The 17,559-nt window shown below is 38.8% G+C and overlaps 1 protein-coding gene across 29 annotated transcripts in view; it reads right to left on the bottom strand.

The window, feature by feature from the left end:
• Positions 1-13,016: 13,016 nt before the first annotated feature.
• Positions 13,017-17,559, bottom strand: part of nrg2a (neuregulin 2a) — a 117,966-nt gene continuing 113,423 nt past the window's right edge. For 23 of the 29 annotated variants that reach the window (XM_081391652.1, XM_081391653.1, XM_081391647.1 and 20 more), the window contains one exon: positions 13,023-14,578. In XM_081391652.1, the coding sequence (XP_081247778.1) occupies positions 13,927-14,578 (652 nt within the window). In that variant the 3' untranslated portion in view covers positions 13,023-13,926. Of the gene's footprint in view, positions 14,579-17,559 lie in introns of all 29 variants that reach the window. The other 6 variants (XM_081391661.1, XM_081391659.1, XM_081391649.1 and 3 more) reach the window with 1 other exon arrangement.

A 17,559-nucleotide genomic window follows, 5' to 3' on the forward strand; every position in this document is an offset into this window, starting at 1 on the left:
CTTTACCGTGGAGTGCTGGTAAATAGGAGTGCTGGTAAGCAGGAGCTGAAGAAACTAACAGCAGTGTTTCCAAGCTCACCTCTTCTTATAGAGTTGAATCCGGATCATCGCTCCATGTTTTTATACTCACCCACACTGGTCCTTTTGGGTATTAGGTCAGTGATCAAGTTCACTAAAGGTCTTAGAGGCGATACAAGCTACTTACTTTTATGTATTAGTTGGAATAATCATTTAGTAAGTGCAAAACAGAAGGAAGATAGGATGTTTTTGAAGTTCCTATAATAGGAAATATTGTCAGGTGTCCCTGTAGATAATGGGTGCGTGTGTAAAACCTGGCCTGGAGTATAAAAAAAAAATCCCCTTAGTCACATTATGAAAACTCAGCATATTATGACCTCAGATTTGCTCGCCACAGGTCAATGTTCAAGTGCAGGTGCAAGTCATATAACAATCTATGGAGAAAAACAAGATGATTTGATGATATTAAAACAGTAAAATAAGTAGTTCCAGTTGTCAGAAAACTGTCAATTTGACAGAATCTGATGATTATAGCTTTCTAAAAAGTCATCTATGTTCTATATCTGCTGAAAAGCCATTTAAAAAAAGCCTAAGCAGGTTTACATGGCTTTCTGAAATATCCTCACATCCGCCTCTGTCAATGGCAGTGCTGTATCAGTTCAGTGGGGTGATTCCTTTATGGTTTGTGATGCCTATTGACCGTATCACTACACTTATTGCGCCCTAATGTAACTTGAACACCCATGCAATTCCCATGCCAATGTGAATACCATTCTGACTTTCCATCTGGGGTAAGTAAGGGAGAATCAAGCCTCTGCATGTTGAATACATTTGTGACTGAACAAGGCCACATCAAAGGAAACATTTATGGTTTAAGTGCTTCATTTAAAGAGTTCTCGTGTTCTCATGCACACACCTTTCCCTTTGACATATAGATTTATGTAGTCTGGATTATGTTTTGATTACTTCTTTACTGCAGTCAAAGTACGACAAACATGACTCATCTGTCAGGAGACCCAATGCGACTCATATGACCTGTGATGCGGCTTCTTTGATTACAGAAGACGTAGACAGTTACTTATTGTTTGGTTCAAGAATAAACATATCGTAAGTTGAACATAATTCCTTCAATCTTTCGCATTAAATGGCCTGTAATTACAGTTGATCTGACTTCTTGGAACACATATTATTTCATATAAACCATTTTTCACATAAACCACACTCTTTACGCTGTTGACCTCTTAGTTCACTATTGTGCTCTCTTTGAGTGAGACCATTGGCAGAGCGTCCACTAAGGAGTTATCAGTAAATCCGGACCTTTCATCTGGTTGTTATATCCCAGTTACCTCAGTTACCCCTCTATCTTTATTCAAATCTGTGACAGTGTTTAAACAGGTTTAAAAAGCAGAAATGTGCAGTTTGTATTTCTTAAAAACATTTTATTAAAGGAATAGTTCACCCAAAAATAAAAAAAAATATATATTTTTTTTTTGGAACAACATGATGTAATCATTTTTTGGTGAACTATCTCTTTAAAGTACTTCTTTGATTAAAATAATACTTGAGTCGTAAAACTGTCTACATTTTTTTTTTTTTGGCAACGCAGTTGATTGAAATGTCCAAATGATTCATTTGCGATTATCTTGATGATGTGAAAGGCAGGGAGAAAATTCAATATTCGATTTTTTACACTGTAAAAAGTGATCAGTTGACTTAACTCAAAAATGTGAGGAAATCCATTGCCTTAAAATGATTAAGTTATGTGAACTTGACAATTCCACATTTTTTTTTCTTTTCAATTACACATAAAGTTTATTTACTTGATAATTTTAAGTCAACGTGCTTTTCCTCACTTTTTTTAAGTTAAAGAGTTAGTTCACCCAAAAAAAACTCACTATTGGGCGACTCTGGTCATGTGTGATACGTGGTGACGTGAAACACAGACGCGCTACGCTATTACACTACATAAAAAAAACTCGAGGTCCAGAGAGAAGGAAATGAAAAGTGGAATAAAGTCGTTATTTTTGTTTGTTTTTGCGCACAAAAAGTATTCTCGTTGCTTTATAAACTTAAGATTGAGCCACTGGAGTCACTTGGACTATATTAACAATGTCTTTAATACATTTTCTGGGCCAGCAAGTTATAGTGTCCATAAGCCTGCAGGAGGAGTGATCCAGCTCTCAGATTTCATCAAAAATATCTTAATTTGTGTTCCGAAGATGAACGAAAGTCTTACGGGGTTGGAACAACATGAGGGTGAGTAATTACTGACAGAATTTTCATTTTTGGGTGAACTAACCCTTTAAGTCAACTGATCACGCGTAGAGCATATCAAAAATGGTCACCGTTAAAACATCTACTGTATATAATGACATTTTTACTATTTCTGTTTTGCTATTTGTAATAAACTATTTGATCAGAATACTTGCCTACTTTTACATGGCCCTCAGTGGAGATGAATGCTTTTTGCATCATAAAACGTATTTATGGCATCAACCAGCAGGGGCTAACAGGGCGATCCTTAATAAAATGTGCTATGGATAGTTGTATATCACTTTCTGTAATTCTCACATAGAAATAATACAAATGGAGTGAGTTTGGAGAGGAACTATCAGTTTTTCTCACCTATGAAGTTGTGTTTTAAGGAAAAACACTTATTTCTGCAGTTCCAGTTGCCCTAGTGGTGCACAAATCACACGCTTCACTTGGGATAACCCAGAATATTTAGTATGCAGGATGATGTAGTAGATGACAGTTTTGCTGCATTTGGCCGGGTTGTTTGCTCAAGTGTCGAAATAGCCTGTTCATTGAGTGATTGATGTGTCCATTGCTTCATCACGGAGACACATGTGAACATGCTGCACATCACTTTTTCATAAGCACCCTCTGCCACACTCTATCACTGTATTCATCATGCGCTGCCATGAATCAATGGAAAACGATGCGAGAAATGTTGACTTGTTGAAGCAGATCGTGTGAAGCTTTTTAAGATTTTGAGGATCAGTAGCAGAGATCACGCTTCACAACTTGTGCTATACACAGACGAATTTTACTTTCATATGCAGCATCTGTGTTCTGTTTGGAGTGCAGACACAGGCAATTTAACATGTCGAGATAGCAAACCTTCACTCACGTCGTCATTTACTAATGGCCATTAGGGTTTTTGCATGAAAACATGCATCATCCTGTCATGTTTTCTTTGCCTTGCAATCAGAGAGCGTGATTATGACAGTTCATGTGTGGGAAAGCGTACGGTGTGTAATTAAGATGAACTTCTTGAACTTGGTGGGAAAGTAGTGTTTTTTAAAAACTCTAGAAGATTCCAGCTGTCTCAGCAGAAGATTGATCTCAGAGACACACCTGCTTTTCAGGATCTGAAAGTCGTAGAAGATGAGTCAAAGACTAATAATAGTGCCCATGATAAAGAAAGGGAAAATCTAGTTTAAACATATTTACAAGTCCTTTGAAATGTACTCTTTGTATTCATGTTGTTTTAATAGGTTTCGGGGGAAAAAAAAGTTATACCATTTTCAATAAAAATTAAAAGTATAAAGTTTAATATTTCACATAGGCCTATACACATTTTAATAAATAATAATAAAAAAGTGAAAATCACGAATTATTAATTCTTCAATATCATTGCATTTTTGGGGAGTCGCATTACATGACATTTTACAACCTATTGTCATATAAATTCAATTTATCTGATATATGTTGTATTGATAACACTTTACAATAAGATTCACTACCTTAGTTAACATGAACTAATAAAGAACAATACTTTTTCAGCATTTATTAATTTTAGTTCATATTAATTTCATCATTTACTAATACGTTATTAAAATCAAAGGTTGTATTTGTTAACATTAGTTAATGCACTGTGAACTAACATGAACTAACAATGAACAGATGTATTTTTATTAACTAACATTAACAAAGATTAATAAATACTGTAACAAATGTATTGCTCATTGTTAGTTCATGTTACTTAATACATAATGTTAACTAATGAACCTTATTGTAAAGTGTTACCGTTGTATTAAATATATTTCCCCTTAAGAAATAATAATAAAACATGATGCCAAACTATTTAATAAAGTTTTCTTTTCAAGAGTTTAATACCAGCCAGCATGCTTATCAAATAACAGGTTTTTGCAATATATTATTTTTTTAATGCAATATATTTTTTTAATAAATAGTTCCAGACAAAAACAAATGTCATGTGATTGACCCAGATCCTGCTCTTTAGCCAACAGGAGTGGACAGGAGGAAAGGATGTGTGTGGTCTTTGCGAGAGATACCTGACTCTTCACACGCGCTGAGCTGTGTCTTGTTATTCTGAGCTCAGGTTAGAAAGAAGTTGGCAGGTTCGGTTCACAGATTTTGTTGACCTCAGTCTGTTTTGGAAGCATCGTGCCTGTGCCTGTTGCAACATTAACATGCTTTCAGTTTAGAGTATTTATTTTCTTGTGGACTATGTCCTCATTTTATGTAATTGGATGTTTTCTTTATTTCTTTTCCCATGTCAAGTCTAGTCATGTTAACTTCGCATTTCCAGTTGTGGATCGATGGCATCAAGTTTTCAGGTTTTGAAAGCCTTGTCTGGCTCATGGATAGTGATCGTAGTGGTGCAGATAGCATGCAAATATAGTTGGATCTTGTATTCATAGAGAAAAAGTTCAAACCAGCCTAAGCAGGTTTGGTGGGTTTAGCTGGCCTGGTTATGCTGGTCTATTTTATGGCTGTAAAGGGTTCCTGGACACCATCAGGCGGGGAGACCACCCTTGTGAAAAAGAAGAAGACTTTTAAGTACTATTTACTTACTACATAAGTCAACACATTAAAATAAGTTTACTTCTTAAAAGCATGGCAAAAACATAAAACAAGTATTCAAAATGCACTTTAACTTAAAACTTTTGATTTGATATTAAAAAGTGCAATTTCTAAGTGTGTTAAGAAACAGTAAGGAAAGCATACTCAACTTAAACTTAAGTGGCCTTTTATATTATTATATAACTATTTGCAAGTACAGTTTTTTTTAAATGAACTTTTAAGATTTTAGGTACATTAGACATGCACATTCAATACAATTAAGTGCACTTCTTTTTCATAATGGCATTTAGGCTTGCATAACCCTGGTCCAACTTAAGCTGGATTAAGCTGTTTTTTTCTTTGAGCAGTGACACATTTGTTTTACTAGCAGATTGATCATGAATGTGTGTATACTCATTTTACAAAACACTGTAATGTAATGATGGAAAAGTTTGATTGTTTTGATTACATTGTTTGATTTAATTGTAGGTTTCATTTCATTTCACAGCCTCTTGCAGCCGGATAAATATTCCGCTAAACTACAATGACATTGTAGCATTGATTCAGTTTGTTCTCATTATCAACAATATAGAATATACAACAGTCGTAAATTAAATCTAAGCACATTCCTCAACTCTACATTGCATCACCATTTGTTTTGTGAAGTACATTTCCCAATTAATGTGTCTGAAATGTTTTGATGCCATATCTGAAATTAATGAGATCATCCTTTGGCTATCTGGCGTTTGGCGATCAGTAGATGGGAACAGACAATGATGCCAAATCATGTGGGAAGGGATTAGCACATTTTGAAGGTGAAGCAACATTTGGAGAGTTTATGACCCAATGCCTCATATCAGGTTATCATCTAGAGACTAATATTCTCTTTCCACACCTTCATCTTAAAATTGGAGCTCACCAGAGAGGAGACAACAGCCGCTCCAAACATGCACATAATGTTCTTTCACTCCTTTGAATGATTAGACATCATGAAACTTCCCTTGTAGTGGTGGAACCACATCTCTTCCTTAAATAAAACTCAGAGGCAAACTGTTTATCACCATGATTTATACTTTTTTCCTGACGTGAACGAATAAAGAATGGATCCCATGGCAACAACAGTCTATTTCAATGATTCACTGCCCATTCAGGTAGTGAGACATTCCCAAGGACATATAACCAGATTTTCAATGTTGTTGCTTCCATGACGGAGGAAAGACAGATATGTATAAAATCTGATAACTGCCTTTGGCTCCAGAAACAAGGTAATATATTTCCTCCAGTCAATATCCATCATTCAGTTTTTCCAGTGTTCACTACCCAGAATGCATAAACATTCGTAAATTTGGTGCATTGGTGGCGAAATGAATATGTTTTTGTACAATCTGCTAATGCATGTTGAGGATTGAATTTGGTGATGCTACATGGTGACGTTTAATCTACAAATCATTTGTTTTCATTCAGATCAATTGAATTAATATGAAATCGCCAACTCAAATTCTTATGATATGGTTGACTAGAATACTTGTGCATCAAATAAAGCACCAGCTTGACCAGTTTAGCCAGATTCTCACCAAGACAAATGTTTGTCAAGAAAATGTTGTGCTATATCTGGATTGATTAGTCTGTTCAGATCAATGATAAGATAAAACGTATTATAAAAAGTATTAGACAGCTCTAGTTTTACCAAGTCATAGTTTTATGTAACGGCACTGGCTCTAGGCATGTTACCAAAAGCGCAAATTTTATTGGTTGGCCAGTTTTCTTCGCAATGCAATGGAAAAAGTTTTAGAACCCCTCCATGTTGCATTGACATTATGTGAATGTTCGTATCGATTGGAACAGATTAATGGATTAAATTCAAACGTTATTCACACGGAATTTTCCTGACAAAGATTCATGTGTGAACAGGCCACAAATGCTCAAGAACTGTAGACTTCAGGAGTCAAAATCATCTGAATTGCTGCATTCAAGTAAAAGAAATCTTCGCAAGTTGTCTGTAACACATCACTTTCTTGAAGCCTGCCAAATACTAGCTGCATTGAGCCGTTAAATTCAGCTATTCGCATTAGAAAAACTAGAGGTGTATGATGTGAAATCTAAATTGCATTCAGTAGTCCCAAGACATTAGCACTTTTCAGATTAATTCAGATTTTCACATTACTAAGAATGTAAAAATAAGGTCTTTCAGCTAGTCTTACAATTAAACACAATGGAATACTTAATTGCTCTAGTAGTAACAGTGGTCCACATACTTGCATATGATGGTTAGAGATCACATACTCAGCCTGTTTTACTGCATTTGCCGTGTAGAATCAGGCAAGTAATTACCTCTTAAAGTTGTAAGCGTGAAACTTAAAACAGTTAGGCTGCGGTCCACCTACAATTAAGTTACCATGGACTGGTGTGTTCAAGTTTACTTGGCAGCTACTCAACAATATAGTGAGGCATATGTTTCATGTTTAAGCATGTCAGGACTGACCAGAGAGTGCAGAAACACATAAAAACTGAGAGCTGATCAGGGTCATTGAGGGGAAAGCGAAGTGTTGGCGATGATGGGCCCCAGATGAATGTCTTGGAAATGTCTCAGAAGACACACAAAAATTGCCTCTTCGACACTGAGATTCAGATGTGTGCAGCTGGAGGTACGAGCTGTTGTGAGAGAATCACTCCTGACCTTGTTCCCCAGCCTCCTCCGTGTGTCCATGCCGTAATGTCACAGGTTATAATAATCCACAGACATGGGCAATGTGAACATAAATAAAATTTCTCCTCTAGTGGACTTTAATTCCTCTAGCCACAAATCCACAAAAACTGTAACTTTTCATATAAACGCTAAACATGCCTTTATCCACTTTATTTTTCAATGCAAATTTCCTGTGAATGTGTGAAACTTCCAATTCACTAGCTGCAATAGGTAAATAACAAGAAGAATAACAAAGCGCAGTAGTGTTTAAACTATTTGTATGACAAACCAGTTTACAATTACTATAACAAATTAAAAATAAGAAAACAAAGATCAGCTTGATAATTCAAGCAGCATAAATGACTGTTTTTGAACAGCTAAAATACTGGAAGTGGCTGACACTGGAAACCTTAAGGTAAAAATGGCCGTGTTTGCTCTTATGTTAAAGTCCAAAGTAGTCGATTGCCGAGTTCACGCGCATGATCATAGGTAACTAAACCTATGCGCGTGAACTCGGCAATCGACTACTTTGGACTTCAACCGAAAAACAGGATGTAAACAGGTATTTGCGCTGGCTTAAATAACATCATTTTATACATATCTTTCACATCTACTGCAGTCAGATTCACTCGTGTTCACTCTGAAGGAATCACTCACATTTTCTGTGCACTTGTAATGACACATCAATGTTAACCCATGATGTTAAGAGGCTAAAAGCAGGTTTAGTACTTGCCCCATTGAAGTCAACAGGGTGCAAATTTTAAAAATAGAATAACTCGGTGTAGGCAACACCGATTTTTGTCGTTGTTCTCTGTATTGACAGCACTCCAAATGTACAAAAAAATGAGCTCAATGTTAAAATTGACCGGAGTTCTCCTTTAAGAATTTTACAGAGCCTCTGAAACAACACTTTTGCACAAGCACTAGACACTTTCATGTGCTTACACGTCACTGTGTTATGTAAATTATCATAGCTTCTGCTCAGAATTTTTTTTTCAATACAATATGGTGTGAAACAAGATCCTGACATACAGCGTTTCCATTAACAGTAAATGTTAGGAAATATCTGACGGTTGGATGCTGCAACTGCCGAATTTGAAAAAAGCATTCCAGTTTTCATGCGCAACTTCAAACGTTTCTCGTGGATATGCTAAAGTCTCAGGGGTTTCCTTTCGAGATCGTTTCACTTGACATTGTGTCAGTTGCTGACGCTAAGGGGAAGCGATCATGCGATGGGCGAAGCATCTGCTATTGCTGGTGCTGGACCGTCATTACCTCAAAATCTTTCTCCTTCTAGCTATTAGAATACAACTCTCACCGGTGATCTATGCCTTCAAGAGGATGATCCTCTGTTTTGCCGATCCCCTTCAGCGTTCCGGTGATGAGGAAGATGGCCCTGAAGGAATGTAATGCGTGCGGGGGAACTATTCGACTCCTAGACTGACATGAGGCTCTATAGGCGACCTCACGTTGGCCCACTTGTGCCATGACCCCTGGAGTCTATGCTCTATTATGCAGAGACAATCCTCACCCATTCAACAAAGCCCACAAGCTGATCTCATTTGGCACCTCAGATGACGATGCAATGTCCACAATGGCCTCGGAGAAAGATGGGCCACAGAGCTGCTGCCCCCAAGAAACCGGCACCTTTTTTCCCTGAGGTGCATGGTGAGATCTCAGCCCTGGCCCATGCTGGAGGAACTTCTCTTCTCTCAACTGTCCACAAAGCTGAGCGCTGAGGCTATGCCAAGCTGCTGCCCGTCGAGGAACCCATAGCGGCCCACCACAGCCCTTCATCCCGGGGTTGGAAGTCCAAGGCATTGCTTCCTTTCAAGCCATGTCAGACTACGGCCAACATAGCAGAGAAGGTCTTTGTCGCAGAAAGACAGGCAGCGTCCGTCCTTCATACAACGGTGGTGCTGCAAGTGCTCCAGGCCAAGCTGCTCCAGAAGATGAATTCCCGCATCTGGAGGTATTCAGGGAGCTATGCTTGTCTACGGACTCAGCTCTCTGGTATACCAATGTGACTGCCCAAGCTATGGGCTGCAGCATGGAAAGCTTAGTGGTTGTGATCCACCACTTTTGGCTCACTCTCATGGAGATGAAAGAATCAGAAAAGATGGCTCTGTTAGATTCCCTTTGTCAGTCCCCAAGGTCTCTTTGGTGATGCCGTGGGCTCATTTTCTGAGAGGTTCTTGGAGGCTCAAAAGTAGTCCAAGGCCATAAGCCAACACTGCTTCCTCAGCTCCTTGGAAAAAGCTTGAGCCAGTGGTGAGACCCAAGATGTCGAGGCACTTTCCTAAGCAGATGGGACCACGCCCTAGCAAGTCCCTGCCTAGTCCCTCAGGGGTGTAGCATGAGGAGGAAGGCGCTACTCAGTGCAAGCGACGTACAGATGTTCGGGAGGGTGGCATGTTGGAGAGGCTGTTTATCTGTCCTCCTGCATGTTGCTAGCGACAACGTAGAGTGTTAAAATGATATGCTATTCCCTGTAATAAACACTGCAATAAAACCAAAACCAAACATGCCTCAATATCAGTGCTTTTTCTCCTCTCACTCTTCCATGCTCAAACAATGTAAGTGAGTCCCCGCCCTCAGGCTGTGAACTGCTGGGCACAAGTCACAATTCTCACTCCCAAAGAAATCGACAGCATCTCCCCGTCCCAGAGCGGTGAGCCTTTTCACTGTTCATGGACGCGTGGCGCACTCTGCCAGCCGTGTCTCGTTGGGTGGTGAGTATGATAGAAAAAGGCTATACGCTTCAGTTTGCAAGCAGACCACCCCGCTTCGCTGGTGTGGGGGCATCAGCGATATCGGACCAGGAGACAGTGGTGCTCTGGACAGACATCTTCTTGTCAAGCAGGCAGTAGAAGTAATACCTTCTATATTACTGACCAAGGTGGCGTCCGGTCTCGAACGCTGAAGAGGCTGGCGGAGCACCTCCTCTTGTGGGCCGATGTAAATCTTAACTCCATCCGGGAATTCTGTGTCCCCGGTCACCTAAATTGTGGGGTGGACATGCCGTCCAGGGAGGCTGTACTCCATGGAGAGTGGCGGCTGCATCCCCAGATGGTACAGCTAATTTGGAGCCTGTTGAGGGAGGCGGTGTTGAGCCAGGTGTGTCACAAAGGGTGATGAATACTATAGCATAGGCTAGGGTCCCTTCTACCAGGTGCCTGTATCCTCATAAAAAGGAAGATGTTTGTGGATTGGTGTGAGACACATAATGAGGACCCAGTGACTTGCCATTTGTCGGTCATTTTATCTTTTCTGCAGGACCACTTGGACAGCGGGCACTCGCCTTCTACATTCAAGGTATATGTGGCTGGTATCACATCATTCCATGCCTAGGTAGACCAATACTCAATCATATTTAGTGACAGGCAAGATGACTATGAACAGACGAGACAGACAACAGGTCAGATATGGGCATGTGCCAAAACGATACCAAGAAATATTTATTTTCTCATATGAACAGGTGTTTTCATTTTATTTTATTTTTTTACAATCTATGACAGTCGCACGTGTTTGTCTCACTTTTTAAAATCCTCTAGCATTTTCCAAGAATGGACATGGTGGGGGAAAAGATTCCTTTTTTTATTGCTGAATGTTAAAAAAAATACACTTCCACTGACTTGAGGAAAACAAATCATCTGCTGCTTGTACCATGCACCCATCTAACCTTGACCACAAGGACATGCAGATGTGAGGAGGTGTTTAGACGTTTCAAGCGGGGGAAACGAAAAAGGTAGAAATAAACTGGCAGGACATAACCGTCAAGAGATTGAGTAGAGATATCACATTAAACTAACTAGAGCACTGTCTTTTTTGGCATTTCCCCAAACATACAAATAAGACCCAAAATGTAAGGAAGAAAGGTAGGGGATCTAAAGTATTTCTGCTCAAACTTCAAACAAAACATCCCTTCATTTAAAATAAGAAAACATGATATTCCGTTGTGCTGTCATAATACAGCATTAAACCCCTTTTATCAGGACTTAACTTGTATATATATATATATATATATATATATATATATATATATATATATATATATATATATATATATATATATATATATATATATATATATATATATATATATATTTTTTTTTTTAACCAAAATAATCACAACTCATCTCTTTTATGGAAGAAGTGCACGAAAACATATTTAGCAAGTATCTGTCTAGTTATAATCTTCCTCTATTATTTGGTGTCAATTTTCTGTTCCTAACCCAATGAACTTCACCTCCCTCAACACAATATTATCTTCTCAATAAGGTGGAAAGCTGATGCTGACTGTGGACGCTCTTTGTATAAGGTGAAGAGTTAAAAACAGCTGATCTTAGTACACTTCATCTCAGGCTTATCGACACTGACTCATTGTTAATGTAGGAGTGTTTCCATCCAAACCGAGTCAGTCAGTGCAGCTGTTTCTGGTTTGGTTTGGGCCCCAATGAGTGCTTCAAAATGGACATGGATTTGCATATGAAAAATAATGATAAAATAATAATTACAACGACCTGCACTATTTGGTGTAGCACTTAGAGCAAATGTGAATATATTAAATAATTATGAAATATATGGACCTAATGAAAAAAACTGACCTGAAGTTAAAAAACAAAGGTAAACAAACAGCCTCAACATTACACACTAAAAATGAAATGCATTGGAACGCAAGTAGAATATAAAGTTTGCATATTTTGGCATTTTAATGACCCCTAATAATTTTCACAGCTATTTGTCTTGTCATTTGAGACTGTGTTTGTGTGTGTACATGATTGTGTGTTCTGCACAGAAACTTTTCAGGGTTATTCACACAGGACACATTCTAATATATATATATATATATATATATATATATATATATATATATATATATATATATATAAGTTGTTGTGAAATGTAAATATGCTTATCCCACCCCTAGATTCATTTGATTGGTCCATTATTTTCATTTTTAACTGATACTGATTCGCTCTACTAAACTTGACACTGTCTAAAAAATAAAACTATGTGTGTGTATATACACATACATATACATACACACACATACATTGTTTATTCTATTATTTAGAATAAGTGCACATATATACATTTCCAAAATTGCAATTTGTTTCTTTATGCATCATATTTCAAGGGTTGGGCATTTATGATCAAAGTCGGAAATATAAAGTAGGAATTTCCCACATCTGATGTTGAATGGAATGCCTCAAACAAAGCAAAAATGTAAAAATAGCACAAGAACGTGTCTTGTGTGAACAGCCCCTTTACTCTTGCTGTCCCAATGTACCAGGACCAAACGATGGAGGGGACGCATCCGTCAGTCTGGTGTCAGTCTCTCTTCAGTCCTGCGCTAGATGAAGATGTGGAGTGGAATGAAGTCCTGAGACGCTGTGAGGCCTTCCATTCCTCCCGTCTATCTCTCCCGCTGGCCACTCTAACTGGATGGATGTGCTGATAATGAGGGCGACTCGACTGAGTGACGGGAAAGTGGGCTGAGTGGGAGAGACTATATGTTCTTTATTTCTTTGTTATCTGTCAAAAGCTATTAGCACTGACAGCCCGGCCCACGGCCCACTCACATTTAACCCACAATCCCCTTTGGAAAAAAGAAGGCTCCCGTGTGACAAACCTTACCCTGTAGGGATGCAAAGCAAATCAAGGCAGTGCATCTGTAAGACGACATCAGTTGCCCACATGTGTAACTCTAGACAACAGCAGCATATTTCTCAGAGCCACAGTCATTCCGAGGCCTCTCGCTTTTGGTCGCTCACATTCACACACACGCACACACACCACTTTTTTTACGAACCCCCGGTTGCATTTGTCATTGATTTCCTGTTGGTAAAGCAACATGATCATAAACACATCTCCGTGGATCAAATTCATGTAAACGTACACCTTATGTTAGAGTGGTTTATATTGCATGACGGTGGAGGGGGGATGTCACAGTTCAAATGGGGGTCAGCTCCCAAAAAACACAACCTTGAAAGGAAAGTAAAGAAAAAAAAGAAAAAGGCAAAAAAGAGACAACAAAAGAGTAAACGAGTATAAAAAATGAGGCGTCCGTATAAGAAAGGCTACAAAAAACTCCACTGGCCCTCTGGCATCAGCATACAGCAAAAGGCACCACAATATTACTCTATTTTTTTTTTTTAAGTTGTGAAAAAATTGGCACATCTTTTTTATGCTGTAAATCAAAATGTACATATAAATAGAGTTTTCCCTATAAAAAAAGTCTTTGCTGTTAACTAGTAGACAACTTTTGCTAAAATGAAAATAAATATTTCATTTGTTTATAATATCTGTCAGTTATATAAAATAAAAATATTTCTTATAGGTGCATGTCTATAGTAGATCGTTTTTTTTGTTTTTTGTTTTTTTTTTGTGGATAGGTGGTGGTCTCTCTAGTGGGGTGCATTGTCCAGTTTGGGGCGCGAGTGCGTCAGTCTGGTCTGTGTGTTGGCGCGTGGCCCGTGCCGCCCGCTCTGGGCGTGAGAAGTCCGTGTGTCGGGCACGGGCCTGTAGAGGGCGGAGGGCTCGGCGGCGTTCATATTCTGCATACTGAGGAAGGGCGTGCTCTCACCTTCCTCCTCCTCCGAATCACTGTCCGACAGGCAGGTGCGTGAGCCCAAGTCCCGGGACGGTTGGTAGCCGCGTGGCGCCACGTGGCCATTGAGTCTGGACCTGCGCCAGCGGCGACTGCTTCTCTTTGGTTGCTCCATGGAGGAGAGGTACTCCTGGGTGCTTTCGTACTCTTCCTCCTGAGCCAGCCGGTAGGGGCTGGAGGGAAGGCTGCCCGTGCTGTCCCGCAGGTAGCTGCCGCGCTGCTGCTGCCGGTAGGGCTCGTGGCCCCGTGCCTCGTGCAGTGGCACCTGGTAGCGCCGCAGCAGCGGCTGGTCCTCCTCCGGCGGGTAGGGAGCGTGTGCGGCGGGGGGCAGAGACATGGCGTGGTTGGCGTTGGGAGACGTGATCTGGAAGGTAGGCACCTGCGGGGGCAGTGAGTAATGGAAGTCCACGGGAGACAGGCGAGCCGGCGTGGTCAGCGCTGACACGTACCTGTGGCGAGAGAAGGGCAGGGAGAGAGAGAGAGAGAGAGAGAGAGACAGAGAGAGGAAGAAGAGCGGGAGAAGAGAAGGTTGTGTGGAACAGATATGGACATCAGTCAATGGTTTTAAGTACAGATAACAACAAAGGGACCCACCACCGAGAAAGAAGTTGCATTCAGGGGTTCACAACTTTTTGGGTCCACAACTCTTTTTTTTTTTTTACAGGTCTGACATTCACCCAAACAGAATTAAACTTTAGGATCTCACAAATAGCAAATCACATTCTAAAGACTAAATGCTTTTTCACTGGGCATTTTTATCTCTGCTGTATATCTAAGTTGGATCTATAAATAATATATATATTTTAAAAGAAGTCTCTTATGCTCACTAAGGCTGCATTTATGTGATCAAAAATACAGTAAAATAGCAATATTATTACAATTTGATATTAGATTTTTTTAAATCTATTTTAAAATGTCATTTATTCCTGTGATGGCAAAGCTGAATTTTCAGCATCATTACTCCATTCATCAGTGTCACATGATCCTTCAGAAATCATTCTAATATGCTAATTTGGTGCTAAAGAAACATTTATTACTATTAATGTTGAAAACCGTTTGCTGCTTACAATTTTTGTGGAAGCCATGATACATTTTTGCGAGATTCTTTTGTAACAATGAAAAGTCTTCACTGTCACTTTTGATCAATTTAATGCATCCATGCTGAATAAAAAGTAAAAATATATATAAAAAAATCTTACTGACCTCAAACTTTTGAATTTATATATGCCTACAATTTATATATTTAATTTTTAATACCGTAGTATGGACCTCCGCACATGACATGCGGGGAAAAAATCATGTAAATCATGCACACAATATAGTAATTTGTACAAATTCTTAATTTGTGGCCACGATGTACATATATTTTTGTCCGGATGTCATGTGCGGGGCTCCGTACATTTGAACGAATTTAAGCACAAAATAATATATTCGGTAGGTCTAACTGTTGACTATTAAACGTATGCTAACAACATTAAAAATCACAAAATAAGTTATATGCATTTCACAGAAATCTCCTGTGCCTGACCCCATGTGGGCGACCTCAAGGTTGAGAACCTCTTTCAGAGTTCCCACGGTCATTGAAAACCTAGATTTTTAAAAAAAAATTCAGATCTGGAAAAATCATGAAATTCATTAAATCCTAAAAAAATGATGGGAATTTCTGAATATATATTTTTTATTTAAATACTGACTAGAAATTGATTTTTGAGTGCAACCTCTCTGAAATGATTAAAATTCTTCCTGCACTGTGAACAACATGAACAATTCACTAATCTAAAGGTGTGGGATCCCTGTTCTGTGTTAGCTGCTCATTCGCAGTGCTCCTGTCTTGTATTTTTGCAGAGTTGCATCAATTTACGCCCACCTTGCTATGGCACTAGAAAAATAATAGTATGCACACTAAGACTCGGCGGCTGAAAGCTCAATAGCAAACGACAGCAGACATGCGTGCTACAGTAACAAATGAGGCCACGTCAAACCTCCCAGTCTAGGCTAAGCATTGTTACTGCAGCACGCCACCAGATGGATGACAAAGCTTGCCTTACAAGTTCCCTTCCGTTAGCGTGCATCTTGCTACACTTAATCATGTAAGCGGGTCATTTTCCCTGATGCCTTTGACAGAGAAGAAAAAAAAGTCGCTATCTGCGTTTGTTCCTTTGGCCTGTGCTGTGCGAGTTAAAGTGAGCGTGCCCTGAGAGTGGAGGCCACAGTCAAACTGGAGCAGATAAATTAACACTGGCTGCTCGGTCACAGTTTTTCGGAGCCTGAGGGCAGATAGCCGTATGCACAACAGCTCAGTCAGCTGCAGAGGAGGAGAGAAGGTAGAGAGGGAAATAGTGCAGAGCAGAACACCAGAGACCTGTTTCACCCCTGAGATAATGTGTTGTTCGGCTCTTGTTGACTTAATGAACCCCTCACGGTATAAATTCTCCTGTTTTGGCCCTTACATGGTGGTGTGGGCGTTTCGCAGGCGAGAGATAACTGTAAATACAGCTGGCCGTGGGCTAGATTCTCTCTGCCTTGATACAAATACTGCGTATCTGGAGCAGCGAAGTTTTGCTTGACCCTGACTCCCTCTCTGACATTCTCAGCTGGGCCAGAGCATCTGCACAATTTGCGCAATGAATTTTACTATTATATTCGTCATGGTACACAGTGTGTGATTTGTATAGTGAGTTTTGAGGGGTCAGCTTTCTTATCGGGAGAGGTTTTGATCAGATGCGCTAGTGGCTGACGCAGCACAAGAAACTAAATATGTGGATGTTTATTGATATGTTATATTTGTAAAAAATATATTTATATGATATATTAAAGTGTTTACATATATAAAATTGTAATATTACATTATATGTAGGCTAATGAAATGTATGTGTATGTCTATATATAATATTAAAATGTATATATATATATATATATAAATATAATATTATAATGTTATGTGAATATAACATTTTAATATGATATATTTCATTATATATAATATAATTTTAAATGTATATATATATATATATATATGAAGAGTTCAGATGCAAAAGCCTTTAAGTGCCATCAGAAATTTTCTTCTAGAATGATAATTTTTATAAAGCTTGTATATTTAAGTTCAGTAATTTCACTTAAATGACAATTAATAGGTAATTTTCATTGCCATTTAAGTGAAATTACTGAACTTAAATATACGAGCTTGATAAAAATGATCATTCTAGAAGAAAATTTCAGGTGGCACTTAGAGGCTTTTGCATCTGAACTCTTCATATATATAGATATAATATAAACATTTTAAAATAAATATTTAAATATGTAATTATTAGGGGTGTAACGATACCCTAATTTCACGATTCGATACATATCACGATACTGAACTCATTATACGATATTATTGCGATACTCCAAGACATATAATAAAAGGTTAAGAGAAAAATGTACTGTT

The sequence above is a fragment of the Scardinius erythrophthalmus genome, assembly GCF_964197995.2.
Source record: "Scardinius erythrophthalmus genome assembly, chromosome: 17".
Taxonomy (NCBI): Eukaryota; Metazoa; Chordata; class Actinopteri; order Cypriniformes; family Leuciscidae; genus Scardinius; species Scardinius erythrophthalmus.